Source organism: Ovis aries, chromosome 5, assembly GCF_016772045.2.
Source record: "Ovis aries strain OAR_USU_Benz2616 breed Rambouillet chromosome 5, ARS-UI_Ramb_v3.0, whole genome shotgun sequence".
In the NCBI taxonomy this organism is placed as follows: Eukaryota; Metazoa; Chordata; class Mammalia; order Artiodactyla; family Bovidae; genus Ovis; species Ovis aries.
In genome coordinates, this window is record NC_056058.1 from 55,369,646 (window position 1) to 55,392,072 (window position 22,427).

The following is a 22,427-nucleotide window of genomic DNA, read 5'->3' on the forward strand; positions in this document are numbered from 1 at the left end:
ATGTTGAAAAGGGGGATCTAACCATTCACTCTCATTCAAGCTCCATTTTGTTTAAATGTTACATATTTAATGAAACTTTAACCATACTTTCCTTCTCCAAATTTTATGATCAGAATTGTGTTTGGGTCTTATCACATTTTCTCATGCTTAGTTAATTTTGAATATTTAACTGAGATTCAGTATAGCATGGTATTTATTGAAATACTATAATTCACATACAATAAAATTCATCCTTTAAAGTACACAATTCAATAGGTTTTAGTATGTTCACCAAATTGTGCAATCATCACCACTATGTAATTTCAGAACATTTTCATCATCCAAAAAGAAATCCTGTACCCATTAGCAGTCGCTCCTGCCTCCTGAAAACCTACTTTCTGTCTCTATGGATTTGCCTATTCCGGATATTTTCATTAAATGGAATCATATACTATGTAGCCTTTCGTGTCTGGCTTCTTTCACCTAGCATAAAGTTTTCAGGGTTCATCCATGTTGTAGCATGTATTGGTACTTAATTCTTTTCATGACTTAATAATATTCCTTTGTATAGATATGAAAGAAAGTGAAGTCACTCGGTCGTGTCCAACTCTTTGCAATCCAACGGACTGTAGCCTACCAGGCTCCTCACTCCATGAAATTTTCCAGGCAACAGTACTGCAGTGGGTTGCCATTTCCTTCTCCAAGTATAGATATACCATGTCTGTCTATTGTATAGATATACCATGTCTTTAAATCAATTCATCAGTTGTTCAGACATATTGGATATTATGAATTATGCTGCTATGAATATTTGTGTACAAGTTTTTGTGTACATATATGTTTTCAGTTTTTCTTGGATCATGGTGTTTAGCAGTGAGGCTTTGCTGCTGTACTATCTCAGGTTTAAGGCCAGGTTCTGCCATTTATTAGCTGTGTAAACCTGGGATTTCTTTGGAGGGAATGCTGCTGAAGCTGAAACTCCAGTACTTTGGCCACCTCATGCGAAGAGTTGACTCATTGGAAAAGACTCTGATGCTGGGAGGGATTGGGGGCAGGAGGAGAAGGGGACGACAGAGGGTGTGATGGCTGGATGGCATCACTGGCTCGATGGACGTGAATCTGAGTGAACCCCGGGAGTTGGTGATGTACAGGGAGGCCTGGCGTGCTGTGATTCATGGGGTCGCAAAGAGTCGGACACGACTGAGTGACTGAACTGAACTGAACTGAAACCCCGACAAGTTACTTAACTTCTCTGTGTCTCAGTCTCATCTATAAACTGTGGCTGTTCATAGTACTCAAATCCTAAAAAGCCTTTTTAGGAGGCCTAAAACAGATAATACCTGGAAAGTAATTAGGACAGTGATTGGTATAGGCGGTTTGTTGTTTAATCGCTAAGTCCTGTCTCACTCTTTTGCCACCCCATGGACTGTAGCCCTCCCAGGCTCCTCTGTCCATGGAATTTTCCAGGCAAGAATACTGGAGTGGGTTCCATTTCCTACTCCAGGGTATCCTCCTGACTCAGGGATTGAACCCATGTCTCTTGATCTCCTGCACTGGCAGACAGATTCTTTACCACTGTGCCACCTGGAAAGCCCCTGCTGCTGCTGCTTCTAAGTCACTTCCGTCGTGTTTGACTCTGTGCAACCCCATAGACGGCAGCCCACCAAGGCTCCCCCATCCCTGGGATTCTCCAGGCAAGAACACTGGAGTGGGTTGCCATTTCCTTCTCCAATGCATGAAAGTGAAAAGTTAAAGTGAAGTCGCTCAGTCCTGTCCGACTCTTAGCGACCCCATGGACTGTAGCCCACCAGGCTCCTCCATCCATGGGATTTTCCAGGCAAGCCCCTAGGTCTGAGTAAAAAAATCTCTATCATTAGCTTAATATTTTGGGCTCCTTAATGGTGGAATTCCTCTTTATCGTGCTTTTGAAACTCCAGCATCCAAAAGGTTTTTGTTTTTAATAAAAAGTTTAATAAATATTCAGAATTCCTCCTGGGTATTAAAAGTAAAAGTTAAGTCGCTCAGTCGTGTCCAACTCCTTGCGACCCCATGGATAGTAGCCTACCAGGCTCTGCCGTCCATGGGGTTTTCCAGGCAAGAATACTGGAGTGGGCTACCATTTCCTTCTCCAGGGGATCTTCCCAACCCAGGGATCGAACCTGGGTCTCCTGCATTGCAGACAGACGCTCTACCGTCTGGGCTACCAGGGAAGTATTAGGGTATGCTAATTTTACACAAGTATACTTTAAAATTGAAGGACATAGGGTTTAAATTATAAATTGCCAAGACGTTTCCTTCCCCCAACTTAATAGAGCAATTTGTAACACTCATTAGCCTGCAACTAATTATTGAATACAATTTAACAGGTATTCTTGTGGTTAGTAATATATCATTTAATAACACGGGGGAGCCTGGTGGGCTGCAGTCCATGGGGTCGCGCAGAGTCGGACACGACTGAAGCGACTTAGCAGTAGCAGCAAACTGGTGGCCCCTTGCTGCTGCTAAGTCGCTTCAGTCGTGTCCGACTCTGTGCGACCCCATAGACCACCAGGCTTCCCTGTCCCTGGGATTCTCCAGGCAAGAACACTGGAGTGGATTGCCATTTCCTTCCCCAATGCATGAAAGTGAAAAGTGAAAGGCAAGTCGGTCAGTCGTGTCCGACTCTTCGCGACCCCATGAACTGCAGCCCACCAGGGTCCTCCGTCCATGGGATTTTCCAGGCAAGAGTACTGGAGTGGTGGCCCCTTAGGACTCTAGATTCTAAAAATCTGGGAAACAGCTCGTTTGTACAACAACCCTGTGATTGGTTTACCGGAGACCCAGGTCGATTTTTGATTGGCTCACTCAATAGAAATGGTCAAGGCCCGAGCCAATATGACCGGTACGAGGACAACGCCGCTGCTACTGCTAAGTCGCTTCAGTCGTGTCAGACTCTGTGCGACCCCACAGACGGCAGCCCGAGGACAATATGGCCCCACATTTGGCTTTCCTGGAAGCCGACAGACACGTGGCTACCTCAGGCCTAGCCGTACGTGGGAGGACCTAGTTACGCTAACCTCGAGAGGGCGCCGGCGGCTCCTCGTTGCTTAAGTCTCGTTTTCCCATAAAGCCTCTGAGCAACCAATCAACTGACTGTCTCCATACCGCTTTTAAAGTCGGCGGGCCCTTTAACCAATAATAAGGCAGACACCACCCTCACCTTGGGGATTGATGGAGAGTTTGACCAATCACCTTACAGATCTTTGCTATCTCCGCCTCTCTCTCGCGGGATTGACGATCCACCCGGCCAATAGGGGACGCCCAGTCGGCGGGTGGATGAAAGCGGCCCTCTGTAATGGCGGAGCGTGGTGGGGACGGGGGAGACGGTGAGCGATTCAACCCCGGGGAGCTCAGGTAAGGGCACTGCTCCACCTTACATCTTGGCGCTCTGGCGTCCCAGGGGCTAAGCCTGCAGCGCGGAGAACCGAGGTGGAGGGTGGGCTGAGGAGGCGCGGCGGCTAAGAGCCGGGACCGCATGGGGTTGGAGAAGGGGGAAGGGAAGGCGGGTTGAATGAGGGAGCCGGGCCGGGTCTCGGCCGCGGCCTCCTGTGGGTTCTCGGGGCGCTCATTTCCGTTTTCGTGGGGCCCAGGCGCCCCTAGCAGCTTGCGGCCCACAGGCTGGGCCCGGGGTTCCCGCTTTGGGGCCCCGCCTCAGACGCAGTCCGCCTCCGCTTGGGCGGCCCTCAGCCTGACTCCCAGCTCGGCGCCGCCGCGGGCCCAGTTTTCCTCCCTGAAGCCCTCCATGCCGCGGGGCAACTCCTCGGCGTCCTGGCTCGGCCTTCTTCACGTCCTCCGCCGCCTTTTGGTGTCCCCGCTTCCGCCTGGTTCCTTTTTGCCCACGTCGCTTGCTTTCCTTTAACTTCACTCGGCCTCCGTTTCTCTTACCGTTTGATCCCTTATCCCGAGTTTATGAGGAGTAACAATAGCGGCAGTCATTTGTTTCGTGCTTCCGAGAGCCAGAGAGCCCTTTTCTTAGTGTTTTCTCTTGTGATCCTCACACCCACCTTTTGGAGTAGTTGCTCTTCTCGTTTTGCAGGCCCCGGAGCAAGAGCCACCTTCAGTTAAGTGACTTGCCTATCCTTCAGGTGAGGAAACTGACGTAGAGCCAGGTGTCTTTGGTAGAATCTTGGCTTCAGGAAGTGGCTTGAACGCCGGCAGCCAGGCTTGGGATCCTGCACTTTTCTGTCCTCCTCCCTTCTAGTCGTCTGCCCACGCTGTCTCCCTAAGGACGGCAGCAGTGACCTTTCTCGCCCTGGTTTCTGGGCTGCCTCTGGAATTTTTAAGTGTCGTGGAGAGAAAAATCTTTAGTCAGTGGTTTTTAAGGAAAACGAGGTACAGAGCTTTACGTCTGTTTGATACTGTCTTTTTCTTGGATGGAAAAAAATGGCATTTCAGATGTTTAGCCCCCATTCTGAATAGTGCCCGTTGACATCCTTTGAGAATGAGGAAGAGTAGAATAAGTTACGAGGACACTAGCATTGTCTAGAGCTCCAGATAAAATTGTATAAGGAAACTGGGTATTGTTATAAAGTTTTCAGGAGGGGAAAAAGCATGTCTTTGAGAGGATGAATTGTCACAAAAATTTTTAGTTTGGCAGGAATAAAGTCTTATTTCAGGGATGGATCTCAAATCTTTTAAACCCCACGTGTATACTTCAATACTAAGTGATCACAGTGCGGTTGCCAGGGTCGTTTAGTATTAGTGATGAAAGGGTTATACCTGATTCTGATCTCCAGAGGTACTTAAGCTAGCCTTATGGATTGATTTGGAAACATTACTTTGCATTTAAGAGAGTATCTTCTCAGTTTTACAGTGAGTAGCCTTTTAGATTTTATTAATAGTAAGTGTAGACACTGCTGCAAAACTGATTTGAATAGTGCTTTAAATTAGGTGTTCTCTTGCAAATGTTTTATACCTTAACTTCTGGGGTTGGAAATTCCTTCCACAGCATGTGGTACAGACTTTTATTTTATCATTTCTCATGTTTTAAGAGGAATTAGTTTTTTGTGGCCTCTGATGACAGAAATTGGGGCTTAATTTTTTGTTTTTGTATTCTGAATATATGTCATGGTGTTGTCACTATCATAGTGCCTCGAGAATCAGGTTTTCAGGTATATATATTGTAAATAAATTGTTATAGGAGATTTAGAGATGGTCTATTTATTGGGCTCACATTTATTGTGTGCTATGTAAGAGTCACGGACCTAGGTGCTGGCAGTAGTCTTGAACCAGACTAAAATCCTTTGTCCTCCAGGAGCTTCCATGTTAATTAAGATTGATCTAAATTTCAAACTAACCACATCAAATGAGGAAATCAGCCTACAAGTGTGAAGAGATTTACACAAGGTCACTGGGTCTGGATTAAGACCTAGGTTTCCTCACTTAGTCTACTTTATAATTTGCCTCCCATATATCAGCATTTAAAATTTTTTGCTCTGTTGTGCTAAAGTATTTGCAGTCCTCACCATTGGGAAGATTACATATCTAGATATAGTACTTTGAGGGAAATAATTTGTTCTTGGAAAAAAATTTCTGCATTTCTGTTCATGCGTGTATGCTTCTATTTTCATAAAGATCCAAAGTGGTAGGAATGCGAATAATCCACAATAAGATTTATTTGGAGATCCAAATACCTTTCTATTCCTTTATGAGTAAGAATCATTAAGATAACTTTTAGAGTCATGTTGGTACAGATACTTTACCCAGGGCCTTTATTTACTTATTAATGCTTTATGACTTATGACAAGGTGCTTGTCTGAATTTCCTCAACTGTATACTGGGAATAAGAATACGCTGGTGTTAGCACTAACTAACATGAAACAAGTTCTTTTTCTGTGCTATAGTTTCCTCTGTAAAACCGGTGCCAAACTTATCTCATTGAGTTTTTGTGATGATTGAAAGACTTAGTACATGTACTAAGTACATGTACTTAGTGCTTAGTACATAATGTCCCTATAAATGTGCTTGGTATAGAAGAAATACCTAGGGTTCACTCTCATTATTAAAACAGTAATTGAACACCTGGCTTCTGGGCTCTGGGTGGCATCAGTATACTAAGGAGAAAATACTAGTGAGTATAGGTAATATAAAACTAAATAAGTGTGAGATTTTTTTTCATAGCATTTACCTCATAGTTGTAAACTCAGATTGGGTAATGAGATAGAAAGGTGGTGGGAGAGACTAAGGTGGGAAAGAACTTGGAGCTTAAACTGAAGAATGAGAGAGTCTGTTACATAAAGCTCTGGGGAAGAGCATGCCAGGCAGAGGAAACAAGTGCAGAGGCTTTAGGGTAATGAAGTAGTTGATCAAAAGGATTAGAGTCTGTAGAGAGATCAGCAACGGCCAGGTTATATAGAGCCTGCTAATAATGATTATAATAATATTAACACTGCTACTAATATTAATGCTGTTTTAACAAGGTAATTTTAGTAGTCACTAAATTATGGGTTTTGATTACTACTGTTACTATACTGATGTTGTAGTAACAGCAATAGTAACTAATAAAAATGTGCTGAGCACTGTTCCAGGTACTTCATTAGCTTCTTTAACCCTTCACTTCGGGTAAGGTTGTTGTGATAAACTGCATATAAAGAGCTCAGCACATGTGCTATACATATCTGACATTAGAAAATGGCAACTTGAGGCTGTCGATAGAGGAAATTATGTGAATTTTGCTACCATTTTCACTGCAGACATTTGAAAGCATCTACCTTTTCAGTTAGAGTACTATGCTAGGTTTTGTGGGAGAATGAAAGTAATGGTGGTTAAAATAGTTCACTGTGTCACAGGTACCATCCTAAATGTTTCACGGGGATTATCTTATTGAACAGAGAGAGAGGTTTCATTTCTGTCCCCAGTGCCCCTCACTTAAATCTGAGTATATTCAGGCTCAGAAACTATGTAAGAAGCCTGAAACAGAAGGCAGAGCCCTGATTTGACTTCCCATGGTTTTAGAGCCTAAAATACTTAAGTTATAGCTAGAAAGTGTGACATTCAAAAGAAAGAAATAATGTATAGCTGAAGGCTGAGATGGAATATCTTTCCTTAGTGAAGATTTTTCCTGTCCCAAAGGTTAAGACATTGCTTCGGTAACAGTGACCATCAGCCTTTTGGGAGTGCGTATAATTTGAAAAAGGCTGATTATTGTTTCTTCAGTCATTGCTTTTAACTCATACTTCTACCATTGAGTGTAGGATGATTTGCAGATTTGGTGAAATGTGTTTGGTATAGTAGTTCTGGATGTGTTTACAATCCTAGTGCTCTCCTAGAAGGCAAATTGGTTCTTTTATTAGGATTTTTTTAAATGTCAGAATTGAACTACAATGTGGAAAATTTAGAGAAAGTTGAAAGGGTAGTCTTAAGCACAGGGTTGAAAAATGTAGGAAAGTTGGAAGAATCTGGTGAGGCCAGAGTGTCAGAATGATTATTATCAGATGCACATGAGGATATAATGGTTAATCTTCTCCTGAGCACTGGAATGTAAATTTCATGTTTATAATGGAGAGAATTATTGTAGCTACTAGGTAGACTGTGACAGATGCTCAGTAAATTCACAATGGTATATTATAGTAAAGATTTTTATAAGATTCTACATACCCTATTTATAAGGTACAGTATCACCTACATACTCATTGGTGCATTCAGCAAATACTGAGCCCTACTATGCTGCTGCTAAGTTGCTTCAGTTGTGTCCGACTCTGTGCGACCCCATGGACTGTAGCCTACCGGGGCTGCTCCGTCCATGGGATTTTCTTGGCAAAGGTACTGGAGTGGGTTGCCATTTCCTTCTCCAGAGGATCTTCCTGACCCAGGGATCGAACGCAGGTCTACCTGTGTTGCAGGCAGACGCTTTACCCTCAGAGCCACTAAGGAAGCTCTGTTTGAGCCCTACTATGGGCAGACATATGGGCAGGCATAAATAACTATGTGCTGGGGATATAAAGGTGAACAGGACAGACAATTCTTGCTCTAAAGGGGCTTACATAGCATGGTGTAGTTTGTAAGAGCCTTTCGCTGGTGTTTGAATACTGTCTTTACCACTGAACCAGCTGTGTGGCCTTGGACAAGTTGTTTTACTTTCGTGTGCCTTAAAAGTGAGGTTGATAAAATCTATTTCAGAGTTATGTTGATTGTGTGAATGCTAAGTTGCTTCAGTTGTGTCCAACTCTTTGTGACCCTGTGGACTGTAGCAGGTCAAGCTCCTCTGTCCATGGGATTCTCCAGGCAAGGATACTGGAGTGGGTTCCCACATCCTCCAGCAGGAGATCTTCCTGACCCAAATCTTTTATGTCTCCTGCATTGGCAAGCCGGTTCTTTACCACTAGAACCAACTGGGAAGCCCAGTAAGCACTTGTAAGAGTTAAAACATTATTAAAAAAAAAAGCACTTAGGAGATAAAGAAAACCATCTAATGTGATATTGCTTATCTGCTTGAATGCCATGGAGAAAATAAAGGTGTTTAGCTAGAGATTGAGGACTGGGGTGGCGTGCAGTGTACAGAAGGGCATTTCCTTCTATATGAGAATGCTAATTATGTCTTAAGCTGTTAGACTCCCCTGCTATAAAAACATTGTGTTTAGAAGTAGTTTCAAGATTCCAAAAAGTCGCAGAAACAAAAATAGTATGCTTAATGTTAATATTTTACCTATTCTCCTTTGTTGCTTGGTCACATACGTGCTCTCTGTTACTCTGAACCATTTGTGGTAAAGGGCCACACACAGCATGGCCCTTTACCTCTAAATACTCGAGTGCTTGTTTTCTGAGAATAGTGATCTTCTCTGACGAACAGCACGGTTACCTACTTTGTAAATTTGCACTGATAAAAAGTAATCTTTTGTCTTTATTCAGGTGTTGTCTGTTAATGCAGGATGTTCTTTATTGTATTTCTTCCCTCTAGTTTAGTATCCTGTCTAGAGTTGGAATTGTATTGTCATGTCTCTTGGGCTTCCTTTAATCTAGAACATTTCCACAGCCTTCCTTTTTTCTTCTTTTTATAACAGCATTTCTGAAGAATATACTCCTGCTCCCCCCTTGGTTAGAACATTATTTTGTGTTTGTCGAATAACTCATTATTATTATGTTGAGGTTAAACATTTTGCTTGGACTAGGTGGTATTGTGTCCCTCTCAGTTGTATTAGGTCAGTTTCTCTATTCCATAGTGTTTTGTTTATCCTTATTTCTATTGTAAGAAACATGTGGGAAGATACATTAAGACCATGCAAATAACCCCCTCATTTCCTCCTAGATTTGGTGTCCATTGATCATTCTTACTGATGCACTCTGCTACAGTGATACAAAATGATGAGTTTCCAACTCTGCTTGCTCTTAAGGGCTTTAAAAATTTGATGTAATCAGAGTTTAGTAGCTATATTTTTCTTACTTTGAGAAAGAAAATTTTATTCTTTGGTTTCCCATACAGGATGGCTCAACAGCAGGCCTTGAGATTCCGAGGCCCAGCTCCCCCACCAAACGCAGTGATGCGAGGCCCACCACCTCTGATGCGACCTCCTCCACCTTTTGGTATGATGCGAGGCCCTCCACCACCACCTCGGCCCCCATTTGGACGTCCCCCTTTTGATCCTAATATGCCACCAATGCCTCCTCCAGGAGGGATTCCTCCACCTATGGGCCCTCCACACCTTCAGGTAAAGAATGTAGAGATAGCTATTTCTTTGTTGAGGTTAGTGTCAATAGTATGTATGAGTTTTGGTTTTAAAACTTGTATTCTTGGGTTTATAGGAGAATGAGAACTAAAGAGAACATCTTTATACTAATGTGTTGCTTCAAAAGCACTGATAATGATAATTCATATGGAAATTCAGAATGGAAATTTATATGGTGATGAAAAAATATGTATATTAGGATTGATAAGGTAGTTCTAACTTGCTTTCATCTCTGACCATTGTCTTTAATATTCTTTATGGGAAATGATATTTGAAAGCTTATGTGTAAAGAGAGCGATGTTTGTTTTCAATGATACATATTACTAATGAGTTTAAATACACCTATATATCTCTATCTATTCCTGAAGAATTTTTTCCACGAATGATCCCTAGTATAGAATCTAGAATGTGACAATCAGCACATTTTGTAAGCACAGTATTTGAATTTTTTTCCTTTCCCAGGAAAAAATATGAGTGTCTCAGTTTTAGAAATAGAATTTTTGTGAAATTTCCTTAAATGGAAATTTTCCTAGTGTTTTAACCGGAAGCATATATCCTTCTTTAGTGAAGTTATGAAGGTATCAACTCTCAAATACCTACTTTTGAGGTTATATTCTTTTTGACTATTTGAGTTTTCTGTTTATTTAACCTGTACAGTTCTGAAACCAAATACAGTAGTATCACATGCCTCCTGTTAGTTTAGATAATCAAGAATGAGTTTACTAAAAATAGAGATAATGAGGTACTATTTAAGTGATGTTAGCTCTGATAGAATTGTATTTATGGCAGAAACACCAGATTTTAGTACTTTGCTTATTTTGTTACCTTCCTAGAATAACAGCCTGTCCCTCCTTTTCCCCCAGCCCTCTTAAACAGTTAAATGGTTTTATATTTTCTTTAGAATTAGAATATGAAGTAACTTTTTGACTTGTTGACTGTGGTATAACTTGTTATATGTGAATTTACTTTGTGCCTTTAAGAGTTAAACCTCCTTGTAGAATATTATAAAATGTAATGGGTTAATGTAACCCTCTAATGGAAATATATCAGATGTTGTAATGGGATGCTTCCTAATGTGATGCTTTTTTTGGTCTTGATGGACCATTGTGTGATTTTACATTAAATCCAAATAATTTTCAGATAACTTTCACATTATTGGCATAGTGCCAATTCCATTATCCAGATTAAGATGCTTTGGATAATTAAGTTCTAATGTTACTTGTAGATTATAGAGGAAATCTTTTAATCCCTGTTCAAAATCTGTTTTCAGAATTGCAGACCTTTTTTCTGCTTTAGTGAGTAAGATATAGCAGTTACAGTTAAATTCTTTGATTCAGGATCTTGGGTTGAGTCAGCAATCATTGAAGGAATTATGAGGGCTAGTGTTGAATCAGTGGTGGTTTCAGGAGATTTATTTTTCTAATTGTAATATATACCATTTAAATTCTCCCAAAAGTAAAGTGAATAATTATTTTACTGTATCTTTTAAACTTAGTAATGTTAGCATCTTTGGTGAGCTACATTATTATTATTTGAAAACTAGGAAATAAATGTTTTCCTAGCTAATAATTTTTTTCTTATAGGAAAAGAGAATAAAAGGTTAGGTATATCTGATTTTTCTTTTTAAGTTATTACTTGTTATTTGTAAAATAACATTTCTCTTACAGTTTTTTGGTTCCTGTTGTAGGTGAGCTGTCAAGGCATTGGGTGGCTGGTGTTAAGAGAATCAGTTTTTTTCTTCTGAAAGTAATCTAGTGCCCAATATATGAACTAGCAGTTAAGGTATAAATAATAAAGCAAAACTCACCTATAATTCTACAACCCAGAGATGACTGTTATTAGTATCTTGACATACTTTCTTCTAGTTTGTTTGGTAATCATTTTTATTACAGAAAAACTTTGCTTACACAACAACTTAGGTAAATGTATTTGAATTTACTATAAAGCTAATATCTCTTACAGTGCCTTACCTTTTGGGTAGAATTTAGTAATAATTTGAAGGAAAAAAGACAAACACAAGTGACATTACTTCTTGTGAATTAACAGAGACCACCTTTCATGCCTCCACCCATGGGAACCATGCCTCCTCCTCCTGGTATGATGTTTCCACCAGGAATGCCTCCTGTGACTGCTCCTGGAACTCCAGCACTGCCTCCTACTGAGGAGATATGGGTTGAAAATAAAACTCCAGATGGGAAGGTAAATTATGAAATGTAGTTAGGTTGTTACCTTCTTGGTGACAGAAGAGTAAAACCTGGGAGTTTGGCAGATTGAGATCAGTGACTGTATCCTTGCCAATCAAGAATGAAACTCAAGTAAGCCAGGGTAGGGCGGGACTCCAGGAAAGGTTCACTTGATTGGACTTTTGCACAGACATGAGGTGGCCTGGAGCACCTTCATAGGTTTGCCTGTGATTCTGAAACCTGTGTTTTTAAATACACACCTTAGGTCCCCTAACAGTTCTCAGGTTTAGTGATTACTGGGAGAACTCACAGGACTCAGCAGGTAGTTGTATTTGCAGCTATGACTAATTACAGAAAAAGGATACAGAGCAAAACCAGCAAAGAAAAGAAAGGTGCATGGGGCGTAGTCTGAAGGAAACCAAGCACAAGCTTTCAGGAGTCCTTTCAGTTGGAGTCTCATAACAGTGTGTTTAATTCCTGTGCCATGGAATTGTGAAAACACTGATAAAGTGTTGTCTGCCAGGGACGCTGTCCTGAGCTGAGGAATCAAGGTTTTCATTGGGGACTGATCCTATATCTGGTACCATCTGTCTTGCACTTAGCAAATTTCAGACTTCCAGAAGGAAGGCAGGTATAGAGCATAAACTGCATTGTTTGCGTAAATAGTTGAGCCATTCCTATCAGTTAGGGAATGGTGGACAGTGGCTTTCTAGGGATAGTGGTCTTAGATCTGCTGTGTTAACTGTGCACAAAACATAGCCTTGGTTCTCCTTTTTTGATGTGTTAAAAATACAATGTGCTCTTTATAGAAAATTGAGGAAGAAGGAAAAAGTGGAAAATTACCAATAATTTCATATGAACAGCCAATTTTGATGTACTTTCTCTTTTCTAGGTTTTTAAAAAAATGCTATTTAAGACAAAATATAATTATATTACTTATACATAATAGTTGACAGGTTCTTTGAAACTGATGATTTTGCTTCTTCTGCAGGTTTATTATTATAATGCTCGGACACGTGAATCTGCATGGACCAAGCCAGATGGAGTTAAGGTTATTCAACAGTCAGAACTGACGCCTATGCTTGCAGCCCAGGCGCAGGTTCAGGCCCAAGCACAGGCCCAGGCACAAGCACAAGCTCAGGCCCAGGCCCAGGCCCAGGCCCAGGCTCAGGCGCAAGTGCAAGTGCAGGCGCAAGCAGTCGGTGCTCCCACCCCCACGACCAGTAGCCCAGCACCTGCAGTATCTACTTCAACATCATCATCAACCCCATCCTCTACCACTTCCACCACCACAACTGCCTCTTCAGTTTCGCAGACGGTATCAAGTGAGTATTAGTCAGCGTGTGTTTTCATTTAGGGACTAGAGAAATGGACAAGTAGGAATGCATTCCCTTATGGTCCTAGTTTAAGTATTATCCTTGATATTATTTAAAATACATTTTTGACATTAAGACTTTCGGCTAAAACAAAAATTTGTATCAGTAGAAGAAATTATTTGTTCAATTGAAATTCATGAAGCTAAACTGGAAAAGTGCAGAGTTAGCTGTTCAACTTGGCCAACAGTAATGTTGGGTGCTGTGGATTTGCAAAATAAGTGTGAGTCTTGGCCCCTATCTTGCAGAGTTTCCAGTTTTTCTAATTGAGGAGGCAAGAAAAATGCATGTGAAACAATTAGAAAATAGTGTGCAGAGTTATACAGCGAAGCTAGAAGATATAAGAATTCAAGAAAACGGAGAGACAAGTGAGTGGACTACATGGGTATTAAGATGGATCATAAAGGGTGTGTAATAGGATTTGAATAGGTTCAAAATTTCAGAGAGGTGTTTCAGATGGGGGAAACATAGGTCAGGAAATGACGGTAAATATAGTTTGTAAGATTGTTAGGTGGGAGGATTTTTATTAGTTAATATATTGAATAAGAGACCAGGTTATAGAGAGTTTTAAGAACCAGGCAGATGAGTGAGGCAGGCAGGCGCTAGGTGGTTTGTATAAATTCAGTATTCTGGAAGATTTTTTCTTGTGCTCATTTTTTGGTTGGTGTTGAAATTGGGGAAACTTAGGAAAACTTGCAGTAATCTTGTTTAAAGGTAGATAGGCCTTGGAGTGATGTGCAGGCAGATGTAATGAGGACTTGAGTTAGAAGCAGTCCAAAAGGTAAGAGAACTTTCAGGTATGAAATCACAGAAGCCCAAAGGTACGTCTTTTCTCTAAAGATTAGCAGTGATGAACAGATTTCAGGGGTGAGGAGAGAAGAATGTTAATTTGCTTAAAAGACTGTCATTAATAGTTATGATACTGTTTCTGGGTTTGTTTTTTTATATATAAATGCTGTACTTATTCTGCAGGTTCAGATTGAGCACCCAAATATTTAAATAATTTTACTGATTTGATTATTTAATATGATATGAAGATACATAGTTATCCTTATAAGGCAATTACAATCCTTAGAGTCTTTTCCTACCTGGATAATAGGTGAGAATAAGGGGGAGAAAAGAAACTCTTCTCCCTCCACCAGTAGCTTTGGGGACTAGGGAATTATTAGTGTATATTATCTTATAAGAAATAAGAGAAATCTAGTCATTTTAAAAATTAAAGTTTGATTTTATTTATACAAGGAGTAACCGAAGTAGTAGGGTACCTGTGATAGGGAGACAGTTTTTTTAAAGGCCTTATCTGATATTTTTTAGATCGCTTTGGAGAAAATATGCTTAATAGAAAGATGTAAATGATGCTTTATTAGTCTGATTTCTTCTGTAGCTATGTTGAATTCTGAAAATATAGAAGTTTAGCAGTGATACTAGCTAGTTGGTTGAGGATCTTTGCCTTTTTATAGGCAAATGTTTCTTAAATCTGTGCGGCAAGGCAGAAAGCTGCCAGTTTTTATGGGGTACTTTTGGTTGAAATGGGAGATGGAGATCGTTAAAAGCAGTGTGGGTCTATGGGGGAGGCTCTGTGTTGATTCTGTTTTTTTCCCTGCCTTCTTCGGAAAGAGAAGTCCGTAGTACTTGTTAAGGAAAGTGGATATCCAAAAACTTTAAACTGTTCTCTTTATATTCCATTTTGTATTGGAGTGGTCTGTCAGTAGGCCCATAAGTGTCTTGTGGTTATTAACCATTTTATTCAGAATTCCTGTGTTTTCATTTTTTTTTTTTTTGCACTACTCTTTAGTGATAGAAAGGAACATCTTTATTCTAAGAACAAAACAGTGAAATCTTGTTCTTTTTACTGCCTTTAAACATCAGTTTTGATGTTGTCTTTGAGTATTCCTGACATCTATTTTTATTTCGCTTGATTTACTGTCATGAAGTGTTACCGTACTATAATTCTTAATATATTTTTTCCATCTCTTAGAGGTAGTCACTTGTCTTTAGTTAAGGTCCGAGGCTGGATTAGTAGTATATTTTGAGTTCTAGTGTTATACTAGTCATTTTAGCAAATGGAGTTAATAGAAATTTACTTACTATAAAGTCCTAGCTACCATTCTCCCAGCTCCTCATTTAATTCTTTTATTTCCTTTGTCCCTTTTCTGTCATGACTTGCGGGTACTAATCAAATTCAGAAAATCCTGTTTCAGCAAGAGGATGAGTGAATACTTTCTGCCACCTCCATTGGTGTACCTTTCCCCTTGAAATTTGATCCCTTTCTAACTCATTTTCCTGATTCCAGTACTTTCTATCATAATTTTAACAAATATTACTAAGTACTATTACCATAATACTTTGAAAAAGTGTAATTCTATTAACTGCAGTATAAATCTGTGGGTAAATGGAACTAAAAATTAAGGAGTTTATATTTTAACCCCAGTTGAGCCTAAACTCGTTTTATCTTGTGCAAGTTTGTGAAAAATGCTGATGAAATCCTACTTCTCAGGGAAGTTGGGAAATAACTAGATATATTTTCAGCCATTGCAGTAGATTACAAATGATAAATGGTATATGTATGGGACTGGGCAAATGTTGCATGTAATTTGTATTTTTCACACTGTTATAAAATTATATTAATATGATACTGTACCCTAAGGCTAGGTCTATGCTAGACCACCAATTCATTCCTGGGCCCCTGAAGATACTTGTTTGGCCCTGCTGTCTATTTAGCCAAGGTGAGTCCCTCATTAACAAGTATGAAATTGCACACATCTTCCCAGCCTAAGTGAGTTTTTCATTGTTAGGAGCTGAAGGAAAGATAGTGACAAATTTTTCAATTGAATTATTGGGTGGTTTGCATTAAACAGTGTGCTTTCCCTTAGAATAAAATTGGCATAAAGATTGGGAAAGCACTGTTTTATTTATAAATTTGATGAATTCATTCTTAGTCCAATATAGGTAAAGTTTGACATTTTTCCTTCTGTCAAGATAAAGATGACGTATTTGTTACCAATGAATTATAAAAACAAATTTTGTTTTGGAACTAGATGGTTTAGTTTTGTACTGTATTACATTTGAGAACTGAAACTTTAAAGAAGGGAAATATGAATTTTATATATTTCGAGAGTCACAGTTTGATTTTCTGTGCGATTACCGGGGGTGAAATGTTTTTATTTTTCATATCTAAAAAGAATGTTTTAGCAGAACCAGATTATCCTAAATTTCACAGTCTCCTGGTCTCACATTGGAAACCTGAGTGGTTTCTTTTTTCCCCTCTTTTTTTAACCTTTTTATTTTGAAATAATTATAAAGAAATCCGTGTTTTGTTTTTTTTTTTTTTACTCCATTTGTTCATATCCAGTCAGTCATGAGTTATTGCATATCTTTTTCCCTCTGTTCTTCCTTTCTTGGACAACTCCAGATGTGTTGAAATTGATTTTCACATCTCTGTTTTTCCTTTTCTTCCTATGCATCTGCCAGGTTAATTCATCAAATGAACAGTGATTATTACTGTCATTCAGAAACCTTCATTCTGCCTCCACCCATCCCTTTTACATTCATGAAGTCACATAAATAACAATAACACGTGAATGCATTCTTATTAAAAAAGAAAAATCAAATCTGAAGCCTGTGTAGTAAAAACAAGAGAGTGTATACAGATATAGTTTGGTGTTGATTCTTTTAGATTATGTCTCTGCATTTACATGAGTTCTTCCCTTTCCCTACCCAGTCGAGTGCAAACTCATTAGTTGTGTGTTCAAGGCTTCCCAGATTATGCTTCTTGCCTACCTTTCCAGTTGTAATTTACTGGTTCTGTTGGTATGCCTAGTGTTTGACTAGTTAACTGCTTGCCTTCTGTTTTCTAAACAATTCCTTTTTGTCCTCTACTCTTTGCTTTTACTCAGTTTTCTCACCACTTGCTTATTTTCTCTTTTCACTTTGTCATTTTCCTTGTTAAAATCATAATCTTTCAAGGCCTATCATCACAGTATAAAATTTTCTGTACTGTCTCACAGTAGAAGTGGTCTTTGGGTCTTGATTCACACTCCTGTACATTTATCCCATCTCACTTTGTATTTTAGTTATTTTTTGTGTTTCATTTGACTATTTTCAAGCTTCTTGAAGACAGAGACCTTGTTATAAATAGCTTGCAGTGCATGGAATGGGCCCTTAAATACTGAATGAGTGAATGATGAATGAGTATAGTAAAATCGTTTATGAACGAGTGATACATATTTTTGTTTTATTTCTTATCAGCACCCACAACACAAGATCAGACCCCAAGTTCTGCCGTTTCAGTTGCCACGCCTACAGTTAGTGTTTCAACTCCTGCTCCTACAGCCACGCCTGTGCAAACCGTTCCTCAGCCGCACCCGCAGACGTTGCCGCCTGCTGTTCCGCATTCAGTGCCTCAGCCAGCAGCAGCAATCCCTGCTTTCCCTCCTGTCATGGTGCCTCCGTTCCGAGTCCCCCTTCCCGGCATGCCAATTCCACTTCCAGGTAACCGGCGGGTGATAGCGGTTTCCCAGCTATGTTTCATATTGTCAGTTAGTTTGTTCTCATGTGTCTGTTACATTTGAAATTTGCCTTGAATCTCACTTGTTTGAAACATTTTTGAAAGATTCATGGCTAACTGCAATATTTTCTCTTCAGTTTTGGTAAATGTCCTTTTTTGTTATTGTTGTTTACATGTCTTAAAATTAGAGCCACATTTAAAGCTACACTCATTTTGGATAATGGCCTCAATGAATTAAAAGTGATCATCTTTCTGTGTAAATATGTTCTAAATGCCATATTTTAAGGGATTGACTGTATGAAGTTAAGAAATCACGTCATAAGAGTTACCACAAGTGATTTATATATCATCCATTGGTCCAAGGACTTTACATGTAACAAGTCGTGTAATTTTCACCACCATCTTAGGAGGTAGATACACAGACAGGTTAAGGTTATTTGCCCATGGTCACATAGCTGCTGATAAGGTGTTGGGGTTTGAGTCTGGGCACTTCAGATCCAAATACTGTGCTCGTAATAATGATGTTATACTGAAAAAATTGTGAGTCATATAATTTTAAAAATTCGTGTGAAACAAAACGCATGCTTCCGTGTAACAGTTGTGAAGTATAACATAGCACTTAAATGTTTACATAATTGCAGTGAATTCATGTGTTTTATTTTCTTAGGGGAAATCATTTCAACTAGAAAAGGAATTAAAAGATTTTGGAGTAAATTTTCCCCCATAGGAATTAAACAGTGATAGTGTTCAGCATCCTAAATAGGAGAGTGTTTGTTGTTGTCAGACACATTTACTCCTTAATCCACCGTCTGTTCTCCTAGATTTATAGTTGAAAATATTGATCCTTTAAAGAGGTCAGGGCTTCCCCGGTGGCTCAGACAGTAAAGAATCTGCCTGCAGTTCAGGAAACCCAGTTTGGATCCCTGGGTTGGGAAGATACCCTGGAGGAGGAAATGGCAACCCGTTTCAGGATTCTTGCCTGGGAAATCCCATGGACAGAGGAGCCTGGTGGGCTATAGTCCATGGTTGGACATGACTGAGCGAGTGACACTTTCACTAAAGAGATCGAGTTTACAAGGCTAGTTTGTAGCAAAGATGAATAGAACCTAGGCCTCCTGTCTAATTTCACATTTCTTCCACGTGACTGCTGCTTTATTGCATTAGTTTTTGTGTAAAATAGGGTTGTGATACAGCTGTTAAGAGTTGTACACATGAATTATCACTGTTGCTCTAATTGTCTATTTCCTTGTAACTACTTTGAAAAGAATACTTTCAGCTATTATACCTGAGGAAGAAAGAAGCCAGAAATTTAAGAATTAGTGGGTTTTTTTGTAAAATCTTTTTCATGTTCTTGTAGTGTTAGATAATGCATAGTATATAATATTTAAGAAACTGAAATCATTTGAAAGTAAGAAGAAAATAAATTTTCTCAAATACTAGGTATTACCCTTTTTCAAAATTAAAGATAAACAGCTACATACTTTCCTGTTTGGAATACTCTTTGTAGAAAATGAAGTGATAAATGGATAAAAGCATGATATAACCTCTTGCACTCTTGGTCTGCTTCAGGGCCAGGACAGTGTTAAGACCAGATCCTGAATTCTGAGTCATCTTAAGGAGCTGGGGTTGTTAATTCTGTAGAGAGAAGATTGAGAGGTAGCATAATAACATGTATGAAACATTAGAAAGGCTGTTATCTAAAAGAGTGGTTTTGCTATGGAGGTTCTTAATAGTACCAGTGACTAGCAAAGAGTAGCTACTCTTGCTAGTACCAAAGAATAGCCAAAATTATTTTTATAGGAAGTGGAATTTTCTCACAATAAAATCCCTTCAGTTACAGCTGTCTTTGAATATTTTGGTCTTCTCTGGCCCTCTCCCACCATTACAGTTGGTAAACATTTGGGTTACCAGATGAGGTAGCACCTGTGAAGTTTGACAGCAAAAGATGTTTAATAAATGGCAGCCATTAATGACATTTTGTAGGTCAGTTGGAAGATGACCTGAATTAGATAATCTATAAAATTTTGTGCATGATACCAAAGATTCTTTGGAGAGGGAACTAATTTTTTATAGAAAGTAATATTAATATTTTTGAAGTAATATTTGTTGAATATTTATAGTAAGGTAAATGGGGGATCTGGATGTAATTATTCTTGGAGCCTTAAATGCTGTTTGAGACAGCAGTATGGCTCTGAGGATGATTAAAGAGGGGATACTCAAACAAAAAGAAGGAAAGGAGTGGAAGAGTTAGGTGTAAAATAAAACCTTCAGAGGTGGGCTTTGGGATAGTGAATTGGATTAGGATTATAGGATTTCTATTGTAAAATCTTATTTGGAATTTTAAGAAGTTTATAGTCAGTGACATCAGGATTATCCAGAATACTAAATGGAATTTTCTAATTTCCTGGTAGAACATAATTTGAGGATGGATGGAGTTGTAGGGAAATTGAACAAATGCTCCTTTTAAAAAGAAGACTAAAAAAATAAATAAAATTTAAAAAAAATTTAAAAAGAGTAAAAAGAAGACTAAAAATTTAGCTCTTTGGTTATTTTGTGAGTCTTCATGGTATGCATATTATAGTCACCCTCAGAAAACCTTAATTTGGTCTTTTCAACGTGAGAGGAAAGAGACATGTTCTTTTATCGTGACCTGTGATAGTCAAATATAAGAGTTCTCTGTTGGCCCAGTTGATATTAGACAATGGCAGTTAGGCCTAAATATCAGTAGGTAGGATTTTCTTCTGTTTTAGTTGTATAGTTGAAATTATTTATTGGGGAATGTCTCCAGGAACAATCTTTGAGAATAAAGTTAATATATTCTAAGAATTGAATTTCTAGTGCTGGCTTACTAGGCTCAGTGGTCCTGCAGATGGCAGTATTTATACTAATTTAAACCTAATACATGTTGTAACTTCCTTAACCAAATGAATTTTTCCATTGCTTTCTTTAAACATGGAAAATAAAACTGTAAATATAGCTACTCAGCATGCTTTTATGATCCAGTGCATTTGTTTTAGTTTCAGTGTTAATAGAAGGTTTAGCTTTATGTTTTTATGTAAAATGTAATTAAGAAGTTAAGGCAGTTTGCAAAAATTGGCAGTATTTTTGTGTGTGTGTGAGTGAACATAGGCACATTATTTATAAACCCAGGGGTTTAGCTTTAATTTTTTTCTCTGAATCATGAAGAATTCCTTTTCATGTACTTTGTGGGGAAAATAGTTTATTCGTTTTAATTTTTGTCAGTACCAAAATAGGTTTAGTATTTTTTTAGCCAAAACAAATAGGAGATAAAATTTAATTTCCAAACCCTTTGCTTTAGGCCTTTTCCTTTAAAAATTTTTAAAAATTCACTCTAATTTCAACTTTCCTCAATTAAAAAAATCTTAGTTTTCCAGCTTTTCCTTTCAATCCCTTTTTATCATCATTGTACTGCATCGTGATGAGGCTTCATTCTTCTCAGAACTGTACGTAATTTCCATTCCTTTAGCTAGCTTAAACAAATTGAGGTTTCTAAATTAATCAACCCATGTAGTCATCAGTGGGGCTGTATTTTTCTTAATTTGATAGCCTACCTCCACAGTGTCCCAAGCCCACGGCATTCCACAGAGCAGGCACTACACGTGGATATTCTGTCTTCAGTTGAATGCTACCCTCCTCTTCATCCTTGCCCTTGTTAGTATTTGCAGTAGAGTATTTGGATCTGTCTCCTACTTAATTTTCTTCCTTGCTCCCTCACTCTTTGTCCTATCTTACTGTTCTCCTTCTGCATGGTTGTGCTCCATGCCTCTGCTTCTGCATGTAGTTCCCACTTAGCAGCAGCACAGAGAAGGTGTCTTGTCAGTGCCATGCTGTGTCTGCCTTTCACTGGTTTCTTAAGCAGCATAGACTTGATGTCCTGTGGCAAAATGTCCCACATGGAAACCTGTTATGCATATGTAATGAAGGGACTCTTCCTTTGTTGACTTTAAACTCTTGAGACTCCTTCAAAAATTACCAGCTGGTTTGATGAAAAGGTAATTGATGCTATAACTTAGAATTAGTTATCATTGAATTTGGCACCACTTCCCACAAAATGTCAAACAGAAATTTTACTCCATCCTTGGTCTTTTTCATTTGGAAATAACATTCTAAATTGTAGTGGTAAATTATTTCCCTGAATCCCAGTGGTAGCCGACATACAATGGCAGCTTTCCAACGTATGCTTGCTTATCCATTTTACAGGTGTAGCAATGATGCAAATAGTCAGCTGCCCGTATGTAAAGACAGTCGCTACCACCAAGACCGGTAATTTTTAAAACCATCTTAGTTTGTTTTGTCTGTAAGTTGGCATGGTAGTGAATGTTGTTGTTTATCCTTTTATTTATTTATTTTGCCCAAGTGAGTGGATTTTTTTTTATATTTTTCTTTTTAATGAGCAGTATAAATACAGTTGTCATATTTGGCCAACACTTAATTTTCCCAGTTGCCTGTAGTATTAGCTTTGTTGGTTCACAAAAGCAAATAAGGTCAGATCACTTTATATCTTGATTTCTGTAATAAGTGTAAACAACTTCATTCTCATATTCATAACATTTAATTTTATTTTTGATGTGTGTTTTTAAGTTAAATATAAAAAATCATTTCCATGTGTAAAGTGATGTGATTATGCTTGCATGCTAGTGAGTTTATGTGTGTGAATATTTGT

General features: G+C 38.8%; 1 protein-coding gene across 18 annotated transcripts in view; it reads left to right on the top strand.

Moving 5' to 3' along the window:
- Positions 1-3,296: 3,296 nt before the first annotated feature.
- TCERG1 (transcription elongation regulator 1) overlaps positions 3,297-22,427 on the top strand; it is a 51,284-nt gene continuing 32,153 nt past the window's right edge. For 4 of the 18 annotated variants that reach the window (XR_003589456.3, XM_027970361.2, XM_027970362.2 and 1 more), the window contains exons 1-7: positions 3,297-3,372; positions 9,437-9,662; positions 11,727-11,879; positions 12,855-13,188; positions 13,485-13,604; positions 17,485-17,727; positions 21,965-22,027. Coding sequence is in view for 17 of the 18 variants with exons in the window: in XM_027970361.2 (XP_027826162.1) it covers positions 3,314-3,372; positions 9,437-9,662; positions 11,727-11,879; positions 12,855-13,188; positions 13,485-13,604; positions 17,485-17,727; positions 21,965-22,027 (1,198 nt within the window). In the remaining variant the exon portion in view is untranslated. The remainder of the gene's footprint in view (positions 3,373-9,436; positions 9,663-11,726; positions 11,880-12,854; positions 13,189-13,484; positions 13,605-17,484; positions 17,728-21,964; positions 22,028-22,427) is intronic. The other 14 variants (XM_027970364.2, XM_060415885.1, XM_027970363.2 and 11 more) reach the window with 7 other exon arrangements.